Consider the following 24149-nt stretch of genomic DNA (forward strand, 5'->3'; position numbering starts at 1 on the left):
TTTTGGGAAAGGCCCTGAGGAGTTTATTGTTGGAAGTATTGAAAAATTTCAGACTTACTTACACAGATGTTTTTATCTAGAATTACACATTGATGGAGGGTGGCTCACTGTGGGGTTTTTGTTTTTTTGTTTTTTAGATTTTATTTATTTATTTGACAGAGAGAGACAGGCAGCAAGAGAGGGAACACAGGCAGGGAGAGTGGGAGAGGAAGAAGCAGGCTCCCAGCGGAGGAGCCTGATGTGGGGCTCGATCCCAGAACGCAGGGATCACGCCCTGAGCCGAAGGCAGACGTGTAACAACAGAGCCACCCAGGCGCCCCTCACTGTGGTATTTTCAGTGCTTTATTGATACGACTTAGTCCATCCCTCTGAGGATGGGGCTGAGTGACAGCCAAGAGGAAGTCATGAGCTTTGATGAACCTCTCAGAGAAAGATCTACGTTTCCAGTTTCGAGTCGGACTTTTCATCTTCTTTATTGTCGGTGCTTATTTCAAAGCTAGGTGTAGTAAGACTTGTTACCGGGATATCAATAATATCTGTTTGAAAATTAGGTATGGGTGCGGGAGAAGTGATAGGAACTTTCTGGTCTGGAACGCAGCAGACTTGATAATGTTGACTTACTGTTTTTATTTTTGTCAACTCTGCAGGTTTGCCGCAGTATCCGGATTTGTGCCAGCATTCCCCGCCCGCCCCCCCCCAGGCTAAATAACAAGAGGAGAGACCATTATTTTAGGCTACCGATGCTCTCAGTTTTACAGGCATGACTGCACTGTATCTGGTATCCCTTAACAACATCATGGGTCATAGTTAGATTCTGGCTTTAAGACTCCCAGCTCAGGCCTGGCAAATATCATGTTTCTAAAAGTATCTTTTCCCAACCTCTTACGTGCCCATTTTTAAACTTTTCTGAAAATGAGAGCAATCTTACCCTAAATGAAAAGAAACTTGCTAGTCACAAGGAATTGGAGCTGTTTACTACCTGGGCCTGTGGGAAGCCATCCACATAAAGAAAGTTCATCTTGTTGCCACTGTTGTTTGAGTTATTTGGATGGTCACACCCCATGTGGTTAATTACTTTAACTATATATTCAAATGAATATATAAAAGATACCAGTAATAATAAAATGAATACCCATGTGCCTGCATTCTCATTAAGAAGCAGACGTTACTAGATACTTAGAACAGTGTAGGTGTCCCTAGATGCTTTGTTTGCTCAGTATTAGAGCAGTGCTTCTTCAATTTGGTAATGTGCATCTGAACCATGTAGAGATCTTCTTGTTAACATAGATTCTCATTCAGTTGATGGGGCAGGGTCTGAGTTTCTGCTTTTCTAACAATCCTCTAGGTGATGCCAGCACTGCTGCTACAAGGCTTACGGTTTTTGGAACAAAGTTTCAGGCCATAAAAAAACCTTGGTGAATTTCATGTGTTTAATATTCAGTAGTGTATTAACTTAATTCAATACTTCTTAATGTTTGTACATTTTATGTTTTCCAACCAAATGCCATATTAGAATGAAAAATTTCAGTATTTAGAAATTAAATAATATGGTAAAAAATAAAACTTAGATTAGAAGAATAGTAAAATAAAGCCAAAAATAATGAAGTCAGAAGAAATGAGATCAGAAAACTTCTGGAGAGACTGATTAAGAAAAAAAAGGAGACATCAAAAATGACAGCTACACTGAAATGGTGACATCAAAACAGATACACCATATTCAAAATAACAGAAAAGAATTATCAACAACCGCACGCCTATAAAATTGAAAACCCAGATGCAATGGGTAAATCCTGAAAAATATTACAGGAATGGCACAGGAAGGACATATAACCTTGAATAGATCAATGAGTGTTCAGAAAATGACATAGCAGTGAGAAGCCTCTTCTTCCCCAAAGCCTCAGCCCTGGACGATTTTTAAAATGTTGGTAGAATACATATAGCATAAATGTACCACCTTAACCCTTTTTGGGTGTATAGTTCAGGGGCATTATGCACATTCATGTTGCTGTGTTACCATCCCCACCATCTCTCCCCAGAACTCTTTACTGCAACACTGAAACTCTGTACCCGATAATAAGTGACCTTCCCACCCCCCCTGAAAACCACCATGCTACTTTCCGTCTCTCTGTATCTGACTACTGTAAGTACCTCATACGAGAGGACGCATACAGTATCTGTCCTCTTGTGACCGGCTATCTCCCTTAGCATTACAACTGTAGTGCTCACCCTCACCGTAGCCTATGTGAGAACGTCCTTCCTTTTTTAGGCTAGTATGATTCCATTACTAGTATGATTCCAAAATGTGCACACCACATTTTGTTTGTCCGTTCATCTGTCAGTGGGCACTCTGGTTGCTTCTACCATTTGGCTATTGTGAATTACACTGCTATCCTGATTTTAAAGGGAAGTTCTCCTAATTTCGCAGAAGATCAATCCAAGTATTATGTCATATAAAATGTTCCAGAAAACAGGAGTGAAAAAGAATTATAGGTCCATTTTGTTTACAAATAGAGACTCAAAATATTCTAATTAAAGTATTAGCCAACTGAATTCAGTAGTGTATTAAAATACATCATCAAAAACTAAGGATGTACTGTATGATGACTAACATAACATAATGAAAAATTATTATTAAAATAAATGAATAAATAAAATACATCATGATCATGTAGGATATAATTCCAGCTCAAAATATCATCCAACTTAGAAAAAATCTATCAATTTATCAATGAAACTTACTACCTGTATAGAATTAAAGAGATAAGTAATAGAACTACTCTTTTTTGATGCAGAAAAATGATTTGATAGAGTTCAGTGCTTACTTATAATGAAAACTCTAGGCTAAGTGGGAATAGAGGGAATTTCTTTGATTTGGTGAAGGTTATATATCAAATTCTAGAGCTAACATTATCTCATGGAGAAATTCATTCCTGTTGAGGTTAGGAAAACAGGGGCGCCTGGGAGGCTCAGTTGTTTAAAACGTCTGCCTTCAGCTCAGGGCGTGATCCCGGCGTTCTGGGATCGAGCCCCATGTTGGCTCCTCCGCTATGAGCCTGCTTCTTCCTCTCCCGCCCCCCCCTGCTTGTGTTCCCTCTCTCGCTGGCTGTCTCTCTCTGTCAAATAAATAAATAAAATCTTAAAAAAAAAAAAAGGAAAACAAGCATACTATTATTGCTATTGTTTAAAATAATAGTGGTAGACCTGGTCAGTGCTTAAAGGAGAAAAAAAAAAAACAATCAAAACCAAAACAAAAGTATAAGGATTCGAAGGAAAGGGATGAGATTGTCATTCATTCTAGCAGTCATGATAATATAAAAAAAGAATCAACAAACTTAAATTAATGGGCATATTGATTTACAAGAATCAACAGCACTTCTCTACCCTAACAATAACTAACTAAAAAGTATAATAAATACATAGCATAGCTACGAAATATCTTGTTTTAAATGAAGAATACTCAAGACCTCTATGGGATATATTTTGAAACTCAAACAGCAGATGTGATCTTGGATGGAATGACTTAATTATCATAAAGATTCACTTGCCCCTAGATTAATCCATAAATTTAATGCATTCTTAATCAAAATCCCAGTGGGAGTTTTGGGAGACTTGATTATTTTACTTTAAGATTTATAATGAAGAATAAAGGCCACCAATACCTAAGATTACTTAAAAAAATAAAAAGTGAGACAAAAGTTTGCCCTTCTAGTCACTGACAAACTAGAAAGCTATGGTATTACAAAAAATATAGTATTGTCAAAAGAACAAATAGACCAATAGAACAGAATAGGCAGCTGAAATAGATCCATGCTTACATGGGGAACTTAATATGCAGTAATGATGAGACCATGGCTCAATGGAGAAAGCATAGATTATTCAGCATAACAATGCTGGGAAAACTGGCTCACTCCATGAGAAAATAAAAAGTGAATTTGCACATTTCATCTTGTGTCTTGAAGATCAGAATGTGAAAGACATAGCAAAAAAGCTATTAGAAAGTAGTGTCAGAGCTCAGCATCACTTGGCATCAGGGAAATACAAACCAAAACCACAAATTCTCCCACTGGTCAGAATAGCTAAAATTAACGACTCAGGAAATGACAGATGTTGGTGAGGATGGGGAGAGGGGGGAACCCTCTTATACTGTTGGTGGGAATGCAAACTGGTACAGCCACTCTGGAAAACAGTATGGGGTTCCTCAGGAAGTTAAAAATTGAGCTACCCTGTGACCCAGCAATTGCACTACTAGGTATTTATCCAAAGGACACACACATAGTGATTTGAAGGGGCACTGGCACCCCAATGTTTATAGCAGCAATGTCCACAATAGCCAAACTATGGAAAGAGCCCAGATGTCCATCGACAGATGAATAGATAAAGAAGATGTGGTATATATACACAATGGAATATTACTCAGCCATCGAAAAGAATGAAATCTTGCCATTTGCAACAATGTGAATGGAACTAGAGAGTATTATGCTAAGCACAATAAATCAGAGAAAGATAAATACTGTATAATTTCACTCATATGTGGAATTTAAGAAACAACAGATGAACATAGGGAAAGGGAAGGAAAAATAAAATAAGATGAAAACAGAGAGGGAGGCAAACTACAAGAGACTCTTTTTTTTAAAAGATTTTATTTATTTCTTTGTCAGAGAGAGAGAGAGAGAAAGAACACAAGCAAAGGGAGCAGCAAGCAGAGGGAGAAGCAGGCTCCCCACTGAGCAAGGAGACCGATGTGGGACTTGATCCCAGGACCCTTGGGATCATGACCTAAGCTGAAGACAGATGCCTAAGTGACTGAGCCACCCAGGCATCCCAAGAGACTCTTACCTATAGGAAACAAACTGAGGGATGCTGGAGGGGAAGTGGGTGTGTGGATGGGGTAATTGGGTGATGGGCATTAAGGAGGGCACTTGATGTCATGAGCACTGGGTGTTATATGCAACTGATGAATCACAAAATTCTAGCCCTGAAACGAAAATACAGCATATATTAATTAAATTGAATTTAAATAAAAAAATTAAGGAAAAGAAAATAAGGTCAGAAATTCTCTTTGAGACATAAGAATGGGGAAAACTTCTTTAATAAAATCACCAAGCATAACGCACAAGGCCAAAAAATTGTTGAATTTGATTACACCAGAATTAAGTGTTTCTGTTCAATGAATGACATATCATGGGCAAAGGTCACAGGTAGATGACAGTTTGGGGGATAATCTACCCAGTGACTAAAGCTGACTTTATCAGATCAAAGATATCAAAGATAAAGAATTCCTACAGATCAACAAGAAAGCATAACCTGCCGGGAAGAAATAATGGGCAAATGCTATGAATAGGCAATTAACAGAAGTGGAAAGAGTCACTTATTCATTCATTCAACAAACGTTTAAGTTTTGACTACATCCAGACACAGTTCAAGATACAGGAGGATACATCCATTAACAAAATAAACTAAAAGTCCTGCTGTCCTGGAGATGTCAATCTTTTCAGGAGACAATAAGTAAGACAGTAAGAGAAGAAAGTGATACTTTCTTTATTTAGCTATAGTTAAATAGAGATGATAAGCATTATGGGGAATGGTGAAGCAGGGAGGGGTGGGCAGGAAGTGTGTGACTGGAAGGGAAGTAGTAAAAGACTTCATGGAGAGGATATGAAAGAGGGAGCTTTGAGACTAACTGTGGGAATGGTGTACCAGGCAGGGGAAGCAGCAAGAACAAAGGCCCAGAGGCAGGGTCTATCCTGAAGTTTTGGGAAAACCATATGGTAGTGATGCTGTCTACAGAATAAGTTAGATGGAGAGTAATTGGAGAAATATAATGGAGGTTGAGATCACAGAGGGTCTTGCAGGTCACTGAAAGGAAGCCATTCATGTATTTTGATCACAGGATAAGAGAAATGCAAATTAAAACAATGGTGTGAAGCTACTTTATACCCATGAGACTGATAAAAATAATGTGAGTGTTGGAGGAATTATGGTGATATGGCCTGGTGCACTGCTGGTGAGAGCTGGGGAGATTTTCCTGCTTGTATAAATGTCACTGATTTTTATTCTTGTTGCTTAAACTTAGGAGTTGTCCAACATAAAACATAAGACTTTATGCTTCTTTCATCATCTCAACTATTCCTTCAAGGGGATGGTTTCAAGTTTATATCTCTTACCAGAACGCCCAGACTTAAAACCCCAGAACATGTAATATTTCCTTCACTCCCCACATTCTCTGAGTTTCCATGATTCATGGATTGCTTTTTACCAAATCTTTCACATCTGTTTCTTTCCTAGTCTCACTACCCTCACCAAACTCAAAGCAGACACAATTGGTTCCATGTGGACCATATGGAATTGTCCTGATTGTGTCTGGAATTGCGGCTGGAGAATTAATCAAACCCTGATAGCTAGCAGTTTTTACAGGCAGTGACCTAAGAGGTTTTAAGGGAGGAATTCATGGAATAAAATATTTTATGCTGACCTTTAACCTGGCCATTTGACACCCAGGAATCTATTCTATATAAATCCTTGTCCAAATATGTAAAGATACTTATACAAGTATGATCCCTGATGTGTTGTTATAAAATTACAAAATTCTCAAATGACTACCTAAATTGTGGCTTATCTTACCATGGGATTTCACAACTTTACAAAGAATGAGGTAGATCTTTTGGTGTTGATATAGAAAGATAATCCCAAAAAACTATTAAGTGAACAAAAGAATGTTGCATAGCCTTGGATATAGTATGTTTACTTCTTTCTTTTTTTAATTTCTTTTTTATTCAATTATAATAATGCTAAGTGAAATAAGTCAGAGAAAGGGAAATACCATACGATTTCATTTATATGTGGAATTTAAGAAACGAAACAAATGAACACACAAAGGAAAAGGAGGCAAACAAAAAATGGACCCTTTAACTATAGAGAAGAAACTGATGGTTTGTTGGTTACTAGAGGGGAGAGGGAGAGGGGGATGGGTGAAATAAGTGTAGGGGATTAATAGTACACTTATCACGATGAGCACTGAACAATGTACAGAATTGTTGAATCATTATACTGTACACAGTATGTTTACTTTTTTTTATAAGACAGAAATATTTAGATTCCTTTTTATGTGGTTCTGTGCATACATTGAAACGTACCTTGAGAGACAAATAACAAAGGAGAAAGCAGGGTACTTTGAATAAGGAACTTCAAGCCCTCTTCAGTAGCAATCGCAAAGTTCTGGTCATGATTTTAAGTAGACTTTAAAAAGCAGTGATTACTAAAAGCCTTAACTTTCTTTCTTTCTTTCTTTCTTTCTTTCTTTCTTTCTTTCTTTCTTTCTTTCTTTCTTTCTTTCTTTCTTTCTTTCTTTCAAGATTTTATTTATTTATTTGACAGAGAGAGAGAGCCAGAGAGAGAGGGAACACAAGCAGGGGGAGTGGGAGAGGAAGAAGCAGGCTCCTAGCAGAGAAGCCCGATGTGGGGCTCGATCCCAGAATGCTGGGATCACGCCCTGAGCCGAAGGAGACGCCTAACGACTGTGCCACCCAGGCGCCCCTAAAAGCCTTAACTTTCACTGTCGAAGGGAGAAGGAAAGTCAGTTCTATTTTTCACATAACAGCTCTGCAGATATTTTCTGACTTGTTTGCCAAATTCCAGAATATGAGGGAAAAAAAAAAAAAAGAAAAGACCTCATTTAAAGCTATCTCAAGGGCTTTTAGGGCCAAAAAACCATAGGAAAGAGGGATTTGGAGTCATTTTCGAGCTGGCACTAACTGGAAAGAGAACTGATGTGTGCCAGGCTCTCATCTGGTTCCTTAGGTGGCAACTTCGAATATGGAACCCAAGACAACTCTGGTTGTTGTGGTTGCCCCCGTCTATTGAGAACACCTTATTCTACCTTTAGGTTCTACCCCTGCTAGGGACATGAGCCCAATGTGGGGGCCATGGAACTGCCCAGGTTGGGGGGTACAGTACCATGTTGGACATTCCACGGGCCAGAGCCCATCCTACCTCCATTTTTGCAAACTTCCTGGGTTCTGATGACCTGGGATCACTTGTGGTGGGAACATAAGGTTAGCAAAAGCCAGGAGCAGGAATCTCATGGTCCTTGGGAAGTAGGAGGCAGTGGATCCAGGAGTCCAGAACACTTGGTGCAGTTCAGATCTGATCTAGAGTTTTATTGGCCTCTCTGGGGTGGGGGTAGAAGGATGGGCACTGAACTGGACAGATAGGGGCAGATATGTAAAACTTAATCCATGCAGAACATCGGTCTGTTGGCTGGTGCACTGATTGAGCATCTGTTACAGGCACTGGGAGAGCACGCAGAAGATTATAAGTCACAAGCTTTTAGGAAGTGACTGGAGGGCTCCTGGGTGGGCAGTCGTTAAGCGTCTGCCTTCAGCTCAGGGCGTAATCCCGGCATTCTGGGATCGAGCCCCACATCAGGCTCCTCTGCTAGGAGCCTGCTTCTTCCTCTCCCACTCCCCTGCTTGTGTTCCCTCTCTTGCTGGCTGTCTCTCTCTCTGTTAAATGAATAAAATCTTAAAAAAAAAAAAAAAGGAAGTGACTGGAGACATGGAAAAGGAGGGCTTGCATACCAGGCCATCTTCCCTGGCTTCCCCAGGCCTTTCATCAGAGTCCTGCCTTCTCTGCTCACACTAGCCTAAGCCCGCATTTGAACTATTTACTTGTCTGTCTCCCCATGCTGGACTGTGAGATTGCTGAGACTGTGTCTCTCATTTTTGAACCCCTCCAAAGCAAAAAGCATATTCTCAGTGAAGGCCAGTGGAAATAAAGGGTAACAAACACAGGCTAATCTATAGTCCAAATTCCTCACTTACATATGTGCCCACCAGGGGAAATGACTTGCTCAAGATAACGGAGCTGGCCTGCTGCAGAATTTGGAGAGATAATTTGTAATAGGACTCAAAGGGGGATGATATCCAATGTCATCAGAAAGGCTCCCTACCCAAGGCAGCTCCACAGTAACTTGGATGTTACTTTTCACAGGGGCATCCTGGAGGCCATTGGAGGTCTGGGAGTCATCTGTGAAGGCCCTGACATTGCATTTTCAGACTGCATCAGCTCTTGCTTTCTCTTGTTTACTTGGCCCTAAAAGTCCCTGTAGACCTTTATGAGGGGGTGGCTGATTCTACTGGGATCAACGACCATACCTGCAGGAGAACAGTCTGCAGGAATTTACAGGGCTGGCATGTGGATAAAAAACCTGTTCTCTTCTTGGATGACCCCATGTGGAGTTCCCAGAATAGTGATGGACTATTTCCAAAATAATTTTAGTTTAATATTTTCTTTGTTTTTCTTTTCTTTTCTTTTCTTTTTTTTTTTAAAGATTTTATTTATTTATTTGACACATAGAGAGAGACAGCCAGTGAGAGAGGGAACACAAGCAGGGGGAGTGAGAGAAGAAGAAGCAGGCTCCCAGCGGAGCAGGGAGCCCAATGCGGGGCTCGATCCCAGGACCCTGGGATCGTGCCCTGAGCTGAAGGCAGAAGCTTAACGACTGAGCCACCCAGGCGCCCCTAGTGTAATATTTTCTAACAGGCTGAAATCTCTTACCAGGACCTGGCTTCCCAGAGAGGTCAAGGGTATTCTGTAATTGACTTGGCCAAGCTAAGGCTAAGTGATGGAACAGGAGAAATTTCTACATAGGATAAAGAATAGCTTTTCTTGTTTCATCCAAACATAAAAACTTATGTTTTAAATGTTACGAATGGTGTGTCTCCATGTCCTGATGATGAAGAGATCCCTGACCCTTTCCAAATGGAAGGTTTTGAGAAAACCATTCTTTGTCCTGCTACAGAAAAGCAGGAACAGGGGCGCCTGGGTGGCTCAGTTGGTTAAGCATCTGCCCTCAGCTCAGGTCATGATCCCAGGGTCCTGGGATTGAGCCTCACATCAGGCTCCCTGCTCAGCAGAGAGCCTGTTTCTCCCTCTCCCTCTGCTGCTCCCTCTGCTTGTGCTCTCTCTCTCTCTCTGTCAAATAAATAAATAAATAAATAAATAAATAAAATCTTAAAAAAAGAAGAAAAGCAGGAACATCTGCATTACCCCACCCCAATTCACAGTCTGCCCTAATGTCATTGAATGTCACATTCTCAAAAAGGATTTCTCTGAATACTCCTAACTGAATAGGAGAGGTCCTCCTATTCAAGCTGTCATTTGGTCTGAGAGCTTTTCTTATTTAATTTGTATTAGCAATCACAACTTATGTATGCTTTCACAAGTTTATTTTCCACTTTCTTTGACAATAAGCTTCATCAGATCAAGTAACACACCTGTCATCTCCAGCATTGTAGCTCCAGTGTCAACCACGTGTCTTTAAAAGAAAATAGGTTTTTAGAAAATATTTATTGAATAAATTAATGAAATTAGCCCTTTTGGGCCTTAGTTTTCTCATCTACAAAATGTGATAGTACTAGTATCTATGTCACAGGGGTTTTGTTTTATTTAAGTGCTGCTAGGTTTGAGTAGTGTTTTATTCTTAGAATTCAAATTTAGTTGTTAAATTCCCACGAAGGGAAGTAGAGCTCCTGATATTGTAACATCTGAAGTTTAGAGAGCATGGTATCTGCAGGGAGCTTATAATTATTTAGTAACAAAAACTGGTTGGATACAGGATACTGGGCTGGGAACTTTCTGCAAGACTGTGGCCAGTAGTCTGGGTTTAATTGAACTTGCTGTTATAAGCTCTTCCTGTTCAGGATAAGATTTACTTACAAATTCCCATAATGTGAAATTATCAAACCATGAAAGGGAGCTCAAGGCTCCTCACCCTGCTGAGTCTCCAAGAAGGTGGAGTTGTACAAAGATCAAAACCAATATGGAGTCGCAGAGGACTTCTACGCGGTCCTTTGGAATGCGCCTCTTAACGGAGGTAACAAAAAAGTATGAAATGGAACTGATCTTGAGCTCTGCCCTCTGGATGGTGCTTATGCTGGAGCATTTATTTGAGCCTTTTCTTTTTTTCTTGTTCTTTTCTGGGCCCTCCTCTCCTCACACACACAGCCTCAGGAAAGCAGGTATTATCATGTAGGTTTCAGCTACCTCCTGTATAGGCCCTTGGATTGCCAAATATGATCAGAGCTTGGGTCAAGAAAACAAGCCCATCCATGAAGGGGCACCCGGCTGGCTCGGTTGGAGGAGCAAGCAACTCTTGATCTCAGGGTTGTGAATTTGAGCCCCATGTTGGGTGTAGAGATTACTTAAATAAAAAAAAAATTTAAAAATATATTTAAAAAGAAAAGAAAAGAAGCCCATGGAGCTTGCAAATCAACAAGTTTGTCTTTGTCATCTAGCCCTTAAACAAAGGAGACAGAAGGACTCCTCAGAGAATTCCTCTGGTCCAGCCGCATTCTAGGGCAGGATATCAGACAGGAGGCTTTTTTGTCTGTTTACTTATTTATTTAGAGGAGTGGTTATTTTATTTTTAACTGAAATACTTGACATATAACATTGTGTCAATGTAACGTGTAGAACATGTTGATACATCGATAGATTGTAATACGATTGCCATCTTAGTGATAGCATCTCTATCATGTCACACAATTATCTTTCTCTTTTTGTGGTGGGAATAGTTAAGATCTAGTCTCTTACCGAGTTTGATGGCTATAATTCAATACTATTGTCTATATTCACTATACTGTGCATTAAATTTCCAGGACTTAATATGTACCTACTAGTTGCAAGTTTGTGCCTTTAAATAACATCTCTCCTGCCCCTGGTAACCCCTGGCCCCTGGTAACCACTATTTGACTTTCTGTTTTTACAAATTTGACTTTTATTTAGATTCCACATATAAGTGATATCATACAGTATTTGTCTTTTTCTATCTGACTTATCTCACTTAGCATAATGTCTTCAAGGTCCATCCACGTTTTGCAAAAGGCAGGGCTTCCTTCTTTCTCATGGCTGAATAATATTCCATTTTGTACGTACACCACATCTTCTTTACCCACTTGTCCACGGATGGACACTTAGATTGCTTGCTTCATATGCTGGCTATTGTGAACAATGCTGCAATGAACGTGGAAGTACAGATGTCTCTTTGAGATCCTGTTTACATTTCCTCTAAATATATACCCAGAATTGGAAATGCTGGATCATATGGTAGTTCTCTTTTGGATGTATTGAGAAGCCTCAATATTGTTTTCCACAGTTGCTGCACACATTTGCATTCCTACCAACAGTTCACAAGTATTCTCTTTTCTCCACATCCTCACCAATCCTTATTAACTCTTATCTTCTCAGGGATGGCCATTTTAGTGTGAGGTGATCTCACATTGTGGTTTTGAGTTGAATTTCCCTTTTGGTTGGTGATATTGAGCGACTTTTCATGTACATGTTGGCCATTTGTATGTCTTCTTTGGAAAAATGTTTTTGTTCCAGTCCTTTGCCCATTTCTTAATCTTACCGTTTGTTTTTGCTACTGAATTTCTATATGTTCCTCATATATTTTGGATATTAATCCCTTGCCAGATAAATGACTTGTAAATATTCTCTCCCATTCTATAGGTTTCCCTTTTATTTTGTTGACAGTTTCTTTTGCTGTGGAGAAGAGTTTTAGTTTGATGTAACCCTGTTTGTTGATTTATGATTTTGTCGCTTGGACTTTGGTATCACCTCCAAAAAATCACCACTGTCAAGGGGGCTTTCCCCTAGGTTTTCTTCTAGGAGTTATACAGTTTCAGGTCTTCAATTTCAGTCTTTAATCCATTGAGTTCATTTTTGTGAGTGGTGTAATGGGGGCCAATTTTATTTTTTCTGCATATAATTATCCAGTTTTCCCAGAACCATTTAATGAAGATGCTATTTTTTCTACATTGAATATTCTCCATTGGGGCTCTTTTGTCGAACATTAGTTGATCATATATGTGGGGGCTTAATTCTGGGCTCTCCATTCTCTTCTATTGGTCTATGTCAGACAGACGTTTACAACCAAAGATGAGTTAGTAATAAGTGGGATGCATTTATCTGGAGTGTCTTTTATTTTATAAAGAAATTCTTAGTGTCCTGGTAGCTATTGGTAAAAAAATCATGGAGCTACTTATGTTGAACCAGAGGCAAATATAAAACAAGGAATTCACCATAACTTCTCAAACTCTTTGCCTAGATGGAGAGAATAGTACCCTTGACATGGGATACTAGCAAAGCAGGTACAAATGAAGTGGAAAAATGTTTTTCTTGGATGAAGTAATTTGATATTTGATGTTTCAAAAAATTATTGAGGAAATTTTAATGGGAAACGCTGGAAGTTTTCTGTTTTTTTTAATAATAATTTTTTATTATGTTATGTTAGTCACCATACAATACATCCTTAGTTTTTGATGTACTGTTCCAAGATTCATTATTTGCGTATAACACCCAGTGCTCCATGCAATATGTGCCCTCCTTACTACCCATCACTGGTCTATCCCAACCCCCCACTCCCCTCCCCTCTGAAGCCCTCAGTTTGTTTCCCAGAGTCCATAGTCTCTCATGCTTCATTCCCCCTTCTGTTTTCTTCTATTATATTGATCTATCGTTGTTTTGTTTAGAATTACATTTTGGTGAGGGTGGAACACCATTGTATTTTCAGAGAGTACTTTGGGCACCTCAAAGTCTTAATCGAGCCTCGTGAGGACAGAGATGAATGACAGCAGAAAGGAGGTCATGTGCTTTAATGGACCCATGGAAGAGAGACTGGAATTAACAATCCCGGGCCTGACAAGTCCCAAATGTCTTCTGCTTCACTCTAAATTTTTGCTTGTCTTATGATGACTGAATGCTACATGCTCCGAAACATCATTTCTTTCTGAATTAGTGCTTACAGTTCGGCATCTCCTGGTAAGTGGCTGGGTTGGTCTGTGTGGTTGAGAATTTGTCTTGCTTGGAATGCAGCAATAGTCACCATTTTTACATGGCTTTTTAACCTGTTCGCCAGATTTGCAGTTTTTCCTGCAGTGTCCTTTTATGATCCAGCAAGATTTTTGGCCCCCGCAGACTAAAAAGAGCAAAGAAGGTCAATTATCTCAAGATATGGATTCTTACAGTTGTAACAGTTAGAGTGACTATATTTGCAATCTTCACAACAACCCTGTGTTCACTAGGAGAGATTGTGTAAGCAAAGCAAGATTTGGTATATACCATATTTCTAAGCATCTTATTGTCAAAATCAAAAGAACTTGCTAGCTAGCAGGAGCTGTAGTTATTTGGTAAGAAGTTGTATGATTATGTAAAATTAGCTGAGCAGAGTAGGCTAATTGAATTCTGTTTCAGCAGAGTTATTTGCATTTATCATACCATAGGTATAGAAGTTTCTGCTTGAACGGATCCACAAATGCCACAAAAATAATTGCTCTAACAGGCAGTAATGAAACAAAATCAGTGTTTTCCTTGGCCATCTCAGAAACACAACTATAGTAGATTATTACTGATTCTCACACTTGAGCATGCATCACAACCCCCTAGAGGGCTTGTTAAAACATAGACTGCTGGCCCCACCCCAGGATTTCTGATTCAGTATGTCTGAGATGGAGCTGGAAAATTTGCATTTCTAAAAAACTATGAGACTTTGATGAAAGAAATTGAAGAAGACACAAATAAATGGAAAGATGCCCCATGTTCAGATATTGGAAGAATCAATTCTGTTAAAATGTCCACACTACTCCAAACCATCTATAGATTCAATGCAATCTCTGTAAAAAATACCAATGGCATTTTTCACAGAAATAGAAAAAAATTCTAAAATTCATATGGGACCACAAAAAAACAAAAAAACAACCCCCAAAAAACATCCAAATAGCCAAAGCAATCCTGAAAAATAACAAAGCTGGAGGCATCATACTCCCTGATTTCAAACTATATTACAAAGCTATAGTAATCAAAACAGTATGGTACTGGCATAATGGAACAGAATTGAAAGCCCAGAAATAAATCCCTGCATATATGGTCAACTAATATTTGACAAGGGACACAAGAATGCCCTGTGAAGAAAGGATAGTTTCTTCAACAAATGGTGCTGGGAAAACTGGATGTCTAAATGCAAAAAAATGAAATTGGTCCCTTATCTTACACCACTCACAAAAATGAACTCAAGATGAATTAAAAACTGAAACTGAAGACCAGACCCTGTAAAACTCTTAGAATAAAACCGAGAGAAATATCTCCTTGATATTGGTCTTGGCAATGATTTTTGGATATGACTTCAAACGCCCAAGCAACAAAAGCAAAAATCAACCCACAGGACTACATCAAATGAAAAATCTTCTGCACGGCAAAAGAAACTATCAACAAAATGAAAAGGCAACCTATGGAATGGGAGAAAATACTTGCAGATCACATATCTGGTAAGGGGTTAATATCCAAAATGTATAAAGAACTCATACAACTCAGTAGCAAAAAACCAAAACCAAAAAAGACAAAACAACAATCCAATTAAAAATGAGCAAAGACCCTAAATCGATAGTTTTCTAAAGAAGACATTGCAATGGTTAACATGTACCTGAAAAGTTGCTCAACTTCATTAATTATCAGGGAAATGCAAATTAAAACCCAAGTGAGATATTACTTCACACCTGTTAGAATACTATAAAGAAATAAGAGATAACAAGTGTTAGAGAAGATATGAAGAAAAAGGAATCCTTGTGCACTGTTGGTGGGGATTTAAATTGGTATTGCCACTATGGAAAACAGTATGGGGTTTCCCTCCAAAAGTAAAAATAGAACTATCATATGATCCAGCAATTCCAATTCTGGGTATGTATCTGAAGGAGAGAAACCACTATTGTGAAGAGATGTCTGTACTCCTATGTTCATTGCATCATTATTCACAACAGCCAAGATATAGAAATAACAGCTAAGATATATGTGTCTATCAACAGACGAATGGATAAAGATATCACACACACAAGGGAATATTATTCAGCCATGAGAAAGAAGGAAATCCTGCCATTTTCTACAACATGGATGGATCTTGAAAGTATTATGCTAAGTGAGATAAGCCAGACAGAGAAAGACAAATATGGTATGATTTTACTTATATGGGGAATCTAAAAGCATCAAACTCATAGAAACAGAGATTAGAATGATGGTTACTAATGGGTGGGAGAAATGGGGAGATGTTGCTCAAAGGGTACAAACTTCCAATTATAAGATAAATAAGTTCTGGAGATCTAATATACAGCATGATGATTATAGTTAACAATACTGTATTAAATACTTGAACATTGCTAAGAGAGTAGATCTTAAATGTTCTCACCACACACACACAAAATGGAAATTATGTTTCATGATGGACATGTTAGCTAACTCTGTGGTGGTAGTCATTTTGCTATATTTAAGTGTATCGAGTCAACACATTACACACTTTAAACTTACACATCGTATGTCAATTATATCTCAATAAAGCTGGAAAAATTTGCATTTCTAGCAAGTTCCCAGGTGATGCTGATGGTGGTGATTGGGAGAACTAGCATCCTATAGACAAAGTTTAAAACATATCTGGAGGAAATGTCCACACATTAATAAATTCTGGAAGGGCAAAAACCAAGAATTGTACAGAATCTCTGAGGATGGAGTATCTCCATCGTTAGATGAAAATATGCTTCCTTTTAATTTTGAGGTGTTTGTGAAAGGCCTATCGGTCACTTCACAGAAAACAGATGGGGAAGGCATAGAATTTCCCAAGTTTTATGGGATAAAGTACACTTAATTGACAAGTTTTGCCTTTTGAGGCATTATCACTTGTTATCCCTAAACTGTCAAAAATTGGTGGTTAATTGTTAAGTGAATCTAAATAGATTTTCTAAAGACACATATTTTAATTAAGAAAGATAAAATTAAAAAATTGAGAAATGCAACTGATATCATTGTATATTTCATCGGATCTCGACGTTTTATTATTAATCTTAAAAGTTCCCAAAGGGTCAAAATTAGTTTTAAAAATATTTTGTTACTTGATCCAAACTTAACTAACAAAGGCTGAAATTTGCTACTCTATACACTTCAGTGATACCACATATCATTTCAAATGAAAGAAGATATTCAGGAATCAGGTTGAATATTGGGGGGAAAAAGGATAGAAGAAGGACAAATGGAAGGAAATCTAGATAAAAATTACAGAAGGCATAAATCTAGAAGCTGTGTATATCAAACTTATGCTTGAGTTTTTTTTTTAAGGATTTTATTTATTTATGTGACAGAGAGACAGCCAGCGAGAGACGGAACACAGCAGGGGAGTGGGAAAGGAAGAAGCAGGCCCCCAGTGGAGAAGCCCGATGTAGGACTTGATCCCGGAACGCCGGGATCACGCCCTGAGCCGAAGGCAGACGCTTAATGACTGTGCTACCCAGGCGCCCCTATGCTTGAGTTTTTAAAGTAAAAATTTAACTCAAGCATAACATGTTCCAGAAACATGTACCAAGTATCGATGTGCGACTGGATGGATCATCATTAAACCACTCATGTCATCAGCACTAGAGAGCCTCTTCATGTCTTCCTGCAGCCATTAATGTTCCTGTCCTCCCCCATTCCTCCCACTGCCCAAGGTAATCCCACCCTGATTTCTAATAATGGTAGCTCAACTGTGAAAAAGGCCCCCAAATTTTCACTCTCTTTTGGATCCCCAGCCTTCGCTCTATAATTTCATGATTCTCTTCCATCATGGTTGAGGGGATCTGCCCCACCATTTGACTCTCGACATATCCATGTGACTTAGTTGTTAGCAAATATAATTTCTATATAGGTCGAAGTTTATTTAGCAATGTGCTATTTGGTTTCCAAATAAATGAGTTATTTGCTATTCTTTTATTATTAATTTCCAATTTGATTGGTTATATTGGAGAGTATGATCTTTATGGTATTATTCGATTTAATGTAGCTTTCTTTGTGGTCTTATATGTGACATATTTTTGTAAATTTTGTAAAATTTTTGTGTTCTCAAAAGAAAGCTTACTCTCAGTGGGGCAGGCAAATGTCCTCATATAAATATATATATCCAATAGCTTAAGTTTATTCAATACAATGGTCAGATCTTCCGTGTGTTGTTATAGTTAAGTGTTAAAATTGGGCTAAATATCTTCAAATGCCATTGTCCACTTAATTATTCTTCTCTGAAGTATCATCATTTGCTGTTTTTCTTTTTAAAAAATTTTAATTTAAATTCAGCTTAATTAACATATACTGTATTATTAGTTTCAGAGGTAGAATTTAGTAATTCATGAGTTGCATATAACACCCAGTGCTCATTTCATGAAGTGCCTTCCTTAATGTCCATCACCCAGTTACCCTACCCTCCACCCATCTCCCCTCCAGCAACCCTCAGTTTGTTTCCTATAGTTAAGAGTCTCTTATGGTTTGTCTCCCTCTCTGATTTGTTGTTTCTCCAATCTGGAAGCTGAAATTGTAAGTGCCAAAGTTCTTATGGCCCAATTATTTCTTTTACCAGTATATAACCTGCCTCTCTGTCAATTACATGTTTTGCCTTAAATTCTTCTTTGCCACATACTACGATTGTTACTTCAGCTTTCTTTCAGTTTCTATTTGCCTGGTATGGCACTTCTTTATCTTAATTCATATCTTTTTAGATCAAGCATGTCTGTGTCTTTTAGATTACCTGTTGTTTGATCTTTCCTTCTCATTTGAAAGCATCTAATGAGTTTAACTCATTTATATAAATTGTAATTAAAATTTATTTCTGCTATCTTATTTTATATTTTCTACTTGTTTTTCTTATTTACTATTTTTTTTAAAGATTTTATTTATTTATTTGACAGAGATAGAGACAGCCAGCGAGAGAGGGAACACAAGCAGGGGGAGTGGGAGAGGAAGAAGCAGGCTCACAGCAGAGGAGCGTGATGTGGGGCTCGATCCAATAACGCCGGGATCACGCCCTGAGCCGAAGGCAGACGCTTAACCGCTGTGCCACCCAGGCGCCCCACTTATTTACTATTTTTGATTAGATAGATAAGGGTTTTTTTTCCCAGCTGATTTAAAATGTACTAATTTTATTTTTATTCTTATGCTATTAGCAATAACATGAAGCCCATATCCATGATAATCTATCTTTCTTGATTACTGAAACTTGTCTGTAATTATACCTTACTTTTAACAAGGCAAGTACTTCAGCAATGCTTTCATATTCCTGGCCTTTCTCTCCACTGACCCTTGGCCATCCCCTCCTGAATGACGTTAATTATCTAAAATTTATGGGAATTATGGGATACATTTGCTTTGTCTATATCCCCTAAGTCTAGTTTTTTCAAGTCAACTAAAAGTTACAAAACAATTGATAATTCTTACCTCTCATATCATTTCCAACATTCTCCTGGATTCATTTCTCTTTTTATTTGAGTTCTTCCTTCAACAGTGTTTTCAAAATGTGTCTTTGTGTGGCAAATATTCTTAGGCCCTCTCTGCTTGCGAATATTTTTGTTATACTTCTATATTTAAATAGCAGTGTAAATGAATATAAGATTTCTAGGTTCATGGTTTTTTTCCTTCACTATTTAAAGTATTTATTTTCCTTTCATATCAGTGTTACAGTTGAGAAGTTGTTACAACCCTGATTTTTCTGGGTTTTATGTAAAGAATGTTCATTTGGGTCTTCTAAAGTTTTTTTGCCCTGGATGGTGAGTGATTTCTTCTGACTATGTCTGATCCAAAGGAGACATAGAATAAGTTCTCATGAAAAACAAAATCATAAACTTACTCTACCTAGCAAGTCCACCTCTAGGAACTTATTTCAAAATTTTTGTCCAAGTAAGTAAAAACATGTACAAAAAGTCAGTTACGGATCTATTTGTCTTATCAAAGATCTGGAAAGATCACATTTTACCCAAGTAGGGGTTAGATGTACAAAGTATGGTCTGTCTGCATAATGGAAAAGTATTTTAGAGCAATATATACTTACTTTTTTTGGTTAAAAAAAAGAGCTATAAGCACACACATACTTATATGCATTTATATGTGCATAGAAAAAAAGGTTTTAAACATCAGACAGATGAAGGAATTGTTCCTTGTCTAAAAATTATCCAGGCCTTCATATATAGTAGTTTCATAGCTCTGGCCACTTGTTGATAAAATCTTATTATAAATCATTAGCAAAATCACAGGTTTTTATAGTTGGAATGGAGCAGAAAGGACTGTGCTCTCTTCCACATGAGCGCTCTGCAGGTATTTTCATTCCAGACTAGAACAGGATTTCATATGGAGAGATAACGGAACTTAGTTTCTGAGAAGGCCTTCAGGACTCATGAACTGGTAGGGATTGGAAAGACAGCTGAAGTCAGGCAGTTGCTCAGTTGGGTCCTTGGGACATTGGTGCAAAGTGCCAAGGGCAATTTTGGATGCTGAAGTTACACCTGAGGATGACAAGGACTTTTTGGAAGACAACCTGCCCTACTCCATGGATCTAGGGATCCTGGCTAGATACACGTTCCCAGTATAGGGCCTCAGGTCTGTCCTGGGAGTACATTCTGATAAAGTCAAGCAGATTTCAGGCACCCCGGAAAACCTTGTCTGAATGGACAGAAAGATAATAAACCTTCCATGGGCATGTCCCCACCCTAGCTCTCTTCCTTTTTCCTTGGTTCTGGTTACCTGGCTGCATCTGGAACAGGATCAAAAATACAATAAGGGTCAGGATCAAGAATTTCATGGTCTTTAGGAAGGATGTGGCAGATCCAGGAGTCCAGAACATTCTGCGGTGGGGCTCTGGACTCAGGTTTTTATTTGCTTCCATTGGGCGTGGTTCGGGGGTGGGTCGTGGGCAATGAAACAAAAAGGTACAAAGGTAAGTTGAACTGTAGACCAGAAGCAGTAATTGCTTATTCACTACTCAGAACACTGTTCTGAGGGGAGACGGAAGAATAGAAGAGAAAGTGAAAATATCATGGCAGTATATAAAGAGAGAATCCACACACCAGGGGGTCCTCCTTGCCCCCTCCCCCACCCCACTCATGGGAGTGTTGCAATGTCTCTGCTCATAGTGCCTCCCCTCTAAATGAGTCCTCATCGCACTGCATTGGGACCAACTGAAAACTCTTTCCTTTTGTACTGTATTTCCAGGGTCAGGGGGTTAAATTAAGAGGGACACAGAAAAGAATAGTTTAATGAAGTGAATAAACACTTTTTTTTTTTTAGATTTTATTTATTTATGTGACAGAGAGACAGCCAGCGAGAGAGGGAACAGAAGCAGGGGAGTGGGAGAGGAAGAAGCAGGCTCCTAGCGGAGGACCCTGATGTGGGACTCGATCCCAGAGCACCGGGATCACGCCCTGAGCCAAAGGCAGACGTTTAATGACTGCGCCACCCAGGCGCCCCAATAAACACATTTTTATATGTATATAACATCCTGGAAACTCTTATAATCAGGACCTTTGGAATCAAGTAGGTCAGACTTCCTTATTTTATAGATGGAACAATGAGGTCAGGGAGGAGTGACTAGCAGGCAGGAGAGTCGGGGAGAGGACTCTCACAAGTGTCTGAGATAATCAGACATGCCCTGTTTCCAGGGCAGATGAAGTGCAATGAGGATATTTCTGAGATGGGCATCCCAGGAAATAGCACAGTAACTTAATGACTGCCTCAACATACAGAGCTGATTCTGGACCCAGTGGGTATGCTAGATACAGCTCGGTCTTGTCTCTCTTAGGCTTCATTTCTGTCTTGTATCAACCCTTGCAGGAATGAGTCATATAATCTTATGTCCACATACCTGCTTGGCCATAGAAGTACTAATAAATCTTCAGAGGAAGCAACTGATGTTCTTGGTCTGAATGCTTCCAGGTGGTTTATTTCTTCTGGTCATTTGGGGGGGGGGGCAGTTTCTTTCTAGTCTTAACGGACTGTGGTCAGAAACTAGGGCCTGTTACTCTTCAATTTTGGAAATTTTGTAATGATTTCTTTCCACCAATAAACCAGGTTCTTGGTAATGATGTGGGACAATGTCCCCTATTAAATTAAGCTTTTTTACTGTTAATCAAATTCCAATATTCTTACTTAATTTCTATTTACAGGGGCGCCTGGGTGGCACAGTTGTTAAGCGTCTGCCTTCGGCTCAGGGCGTGATCCCAGCGTTCTGGGATCGAGCCCCACATCAGGCTCCTCCGCTGGGAGCCTACTTCTTCCTCTCCCACTCCCCCTGCTTGTGTTTCCTCTCTCGCTGGCTGTCTCTGTCAAATAAATAAATAAAATCTTAAAAAAAAATTTCTATTTACATGAACTATGAAATACGCACATAATTGTATTAAAATCCCCCAACTGTAACTAGCATTTAATCAAATTCTTTTTATATTAGATTTTACATTACAAATTAATTTTGTTGCTTTATTTTGTGGGACATCAATTTTTACGACTGTCACAACTTCTGTGCAGATTGTGAAATTTACTTTTATTTATTTATCTTAATTAAATACAATGTTATATTAGTTTCAGATGCACAATATAGTGATTCAACAATTCTCTATAGTACTCAGTGCTCATCATGATAAGCAAAGATTGTGAAATTTACTTTTACATAAAAATTTACTTTGTATTGTCCTTGAATTCCACTTTGGCTTTTTTTTTCTTCCAGATTTTATTGATTTATTTGCCAGATAGAGAGCAAGCACAAGTAAGGGGAGTGGCAGCCCCAAGGGAGAAGCAGACTCCCCGCTGAACAAAGAGCCTGATGTGGGACTCGATCCCAGGACCCTGGGATCATGACCTGAGCTAAAGGCAGACGCTTAACCAACTGAGTCGCCCAGGCGGCCCATCCACTTTGACTTTTGTATTCTCACTGTGCATCTGATTTAGCATTTGCAGTTCTTTCAAAAATCTACAAAAAATTACTGTACTGCACTTCCGACCTCCAGAATCACAGGTGAGAAGTCTGATGTTAGTTTGATTATTTTTCCTTTGTTAGTATCTTGTATTCTTTTGCCTGGAAGCTTCGGATACAAATTTTCTATCCTGAAAATGCAGATTTTTTTTGGTTGTTGTTTTACCAGTTTATGTCTAGCTGTGTGCTTACTCTCATGGATATGTGTGGGACTTGGTGAATCCTGTCAATGTTAAAAACTCACATTTTTCTTTAGTTTTGAGAAATTTCCTTCTATTATGTTTCTAATTATAACTTCTACATGGTCCTCTTCTAATTTTTTTTTTTTAAGATTTTTTATTTATTTATTTGACAGAGACAGAGTCAGCCAGCGAGAGAGGGAACACAAGCAGGGGGAGTGGGAGAGGAAGAAGCAGGCTCATAGCGGAGGAGCCTGATGTGGGGCTCGATCCCACAATGCCGGGATCACGCCCTGAGCCGAAGGCAGACGCTTAACCGCTGTGCCACCCAGGCGCCCCGACCTCTTCTAATTCTTGAGCTCATTATTTGGAGAGGTAACATGGAAGTGTTCTTTAAAATACCTTTCCTTCCTGGAGTGTGTAGCGGAAGTCTTCCCAGGAAGGCATGAAGAAAGTACAGGAAGCATTTCCCCCTAACAATTTTAATTTTGTTGTATTTTTAAAAAAGATTTTATTTATTTATTTGACAGAGAGACAGCCAGCAACAGAGGGAACACAAGCAAGGGGAGTGGGAGAGGAAGAAGCAGGCTCCCAGCGGAGGCGCCTGATGTGGGGCTTGATCCCAGAACGCCGGGATCACGCCCTGAGCCAAAGGCAGACGCTTAACGACCGCATTACCCAGGCGCCCCATAATTTTGTTGTATTTTGTTTTGCGTTGTAAAATACCTCTTCTATTTTATCATGGAGGCCACCAGTTCAGTTCTTCTTGTGACCATCCTTTGTTTACTTCTTTTAATACAATTTTAAAGTGACCATATTGCTTTGAGATCTGGATGGTATCTTTTGCATGTGCTCCATTATGTGAAAAAAATTAAATTTTTATCTGATTCTTTCATTAACTGCACTTCAAAGAGAATATAGTAGGAGTAAACTGCTCTTGTCGGTACAGCATGTCTCTTGGGGGAACTGCCTCCCTCAGTGAACCTGCTAATCACAGGATCATAACCTTATAACTGCTGGTGAGGACACATGAGCTGTAATGTGTGAATGGATTTTCTGTGTGGAATTAAGATCTCAAGCAGAGAAAACATGGAGACTGGAGGTCACATGTCCTCATGATAGAGGGACAGGGATGCAAAATTGTGGCCTTGCCAGCTCCGGGGAGAGAGATGTGT

At 39.0% G+C, this 24149-nt stretch overlaps 1 protein-coding gene across 1 annotated transcript; it reads right to left on the bottom strand.

Moving 5' to 3' along the window:
- Positions 1-13724: 13724 nt before the first annotated feature.
- On the bottom strand, positions 13725-20632 carry LOC125283104 (defensin beta 118-like). Its single transcript, XM_048222107.1, has 2 exons — positions 20575-20632; positions 13725-13978 (listed from the first exon to the last, which is right to left on the bottom strand). Exons 1-2 carry the CDS (start codon positions 20630-20632, stop codon positions 13725-13727), a joined length of 312 nt encoding a protein of 103 aa, XP_048078064.1.
- Positions 20633-24149: the final 3517 nt, after the last annotated feature.

This window comes from Ursus arctos, unplaced genomic scaffold (genome assembly GCF_023065955.2).
Source record: "Ursus arctos isolate Adak ecotype North America unplaced genomic scaffold, UrsArc2.0 scaffold_16, whole genome shotgun sequence".
NCBI lineage: Eukaryota > Metazoa > Chordata > Mammalia > Carnivora > Ursidae > Ursus > Ursus arctos.

Coding starts and splice junctions, on each gene's coding strand:
- LOC125283104 (XM_048222107.1), bottom strand. CDS start 20,632: ATGAAATTCTTGATCCTGACCCTTATTGTATTTTTGATCCTGTTCCAG. Junction 13,979..20,574: donor CCTGTTCCAGATGCAGCCAG/GTAACCAGAACC, acceptor TGCTCTTTTTAG/TCTGCGGGGGCCAAAAATCT.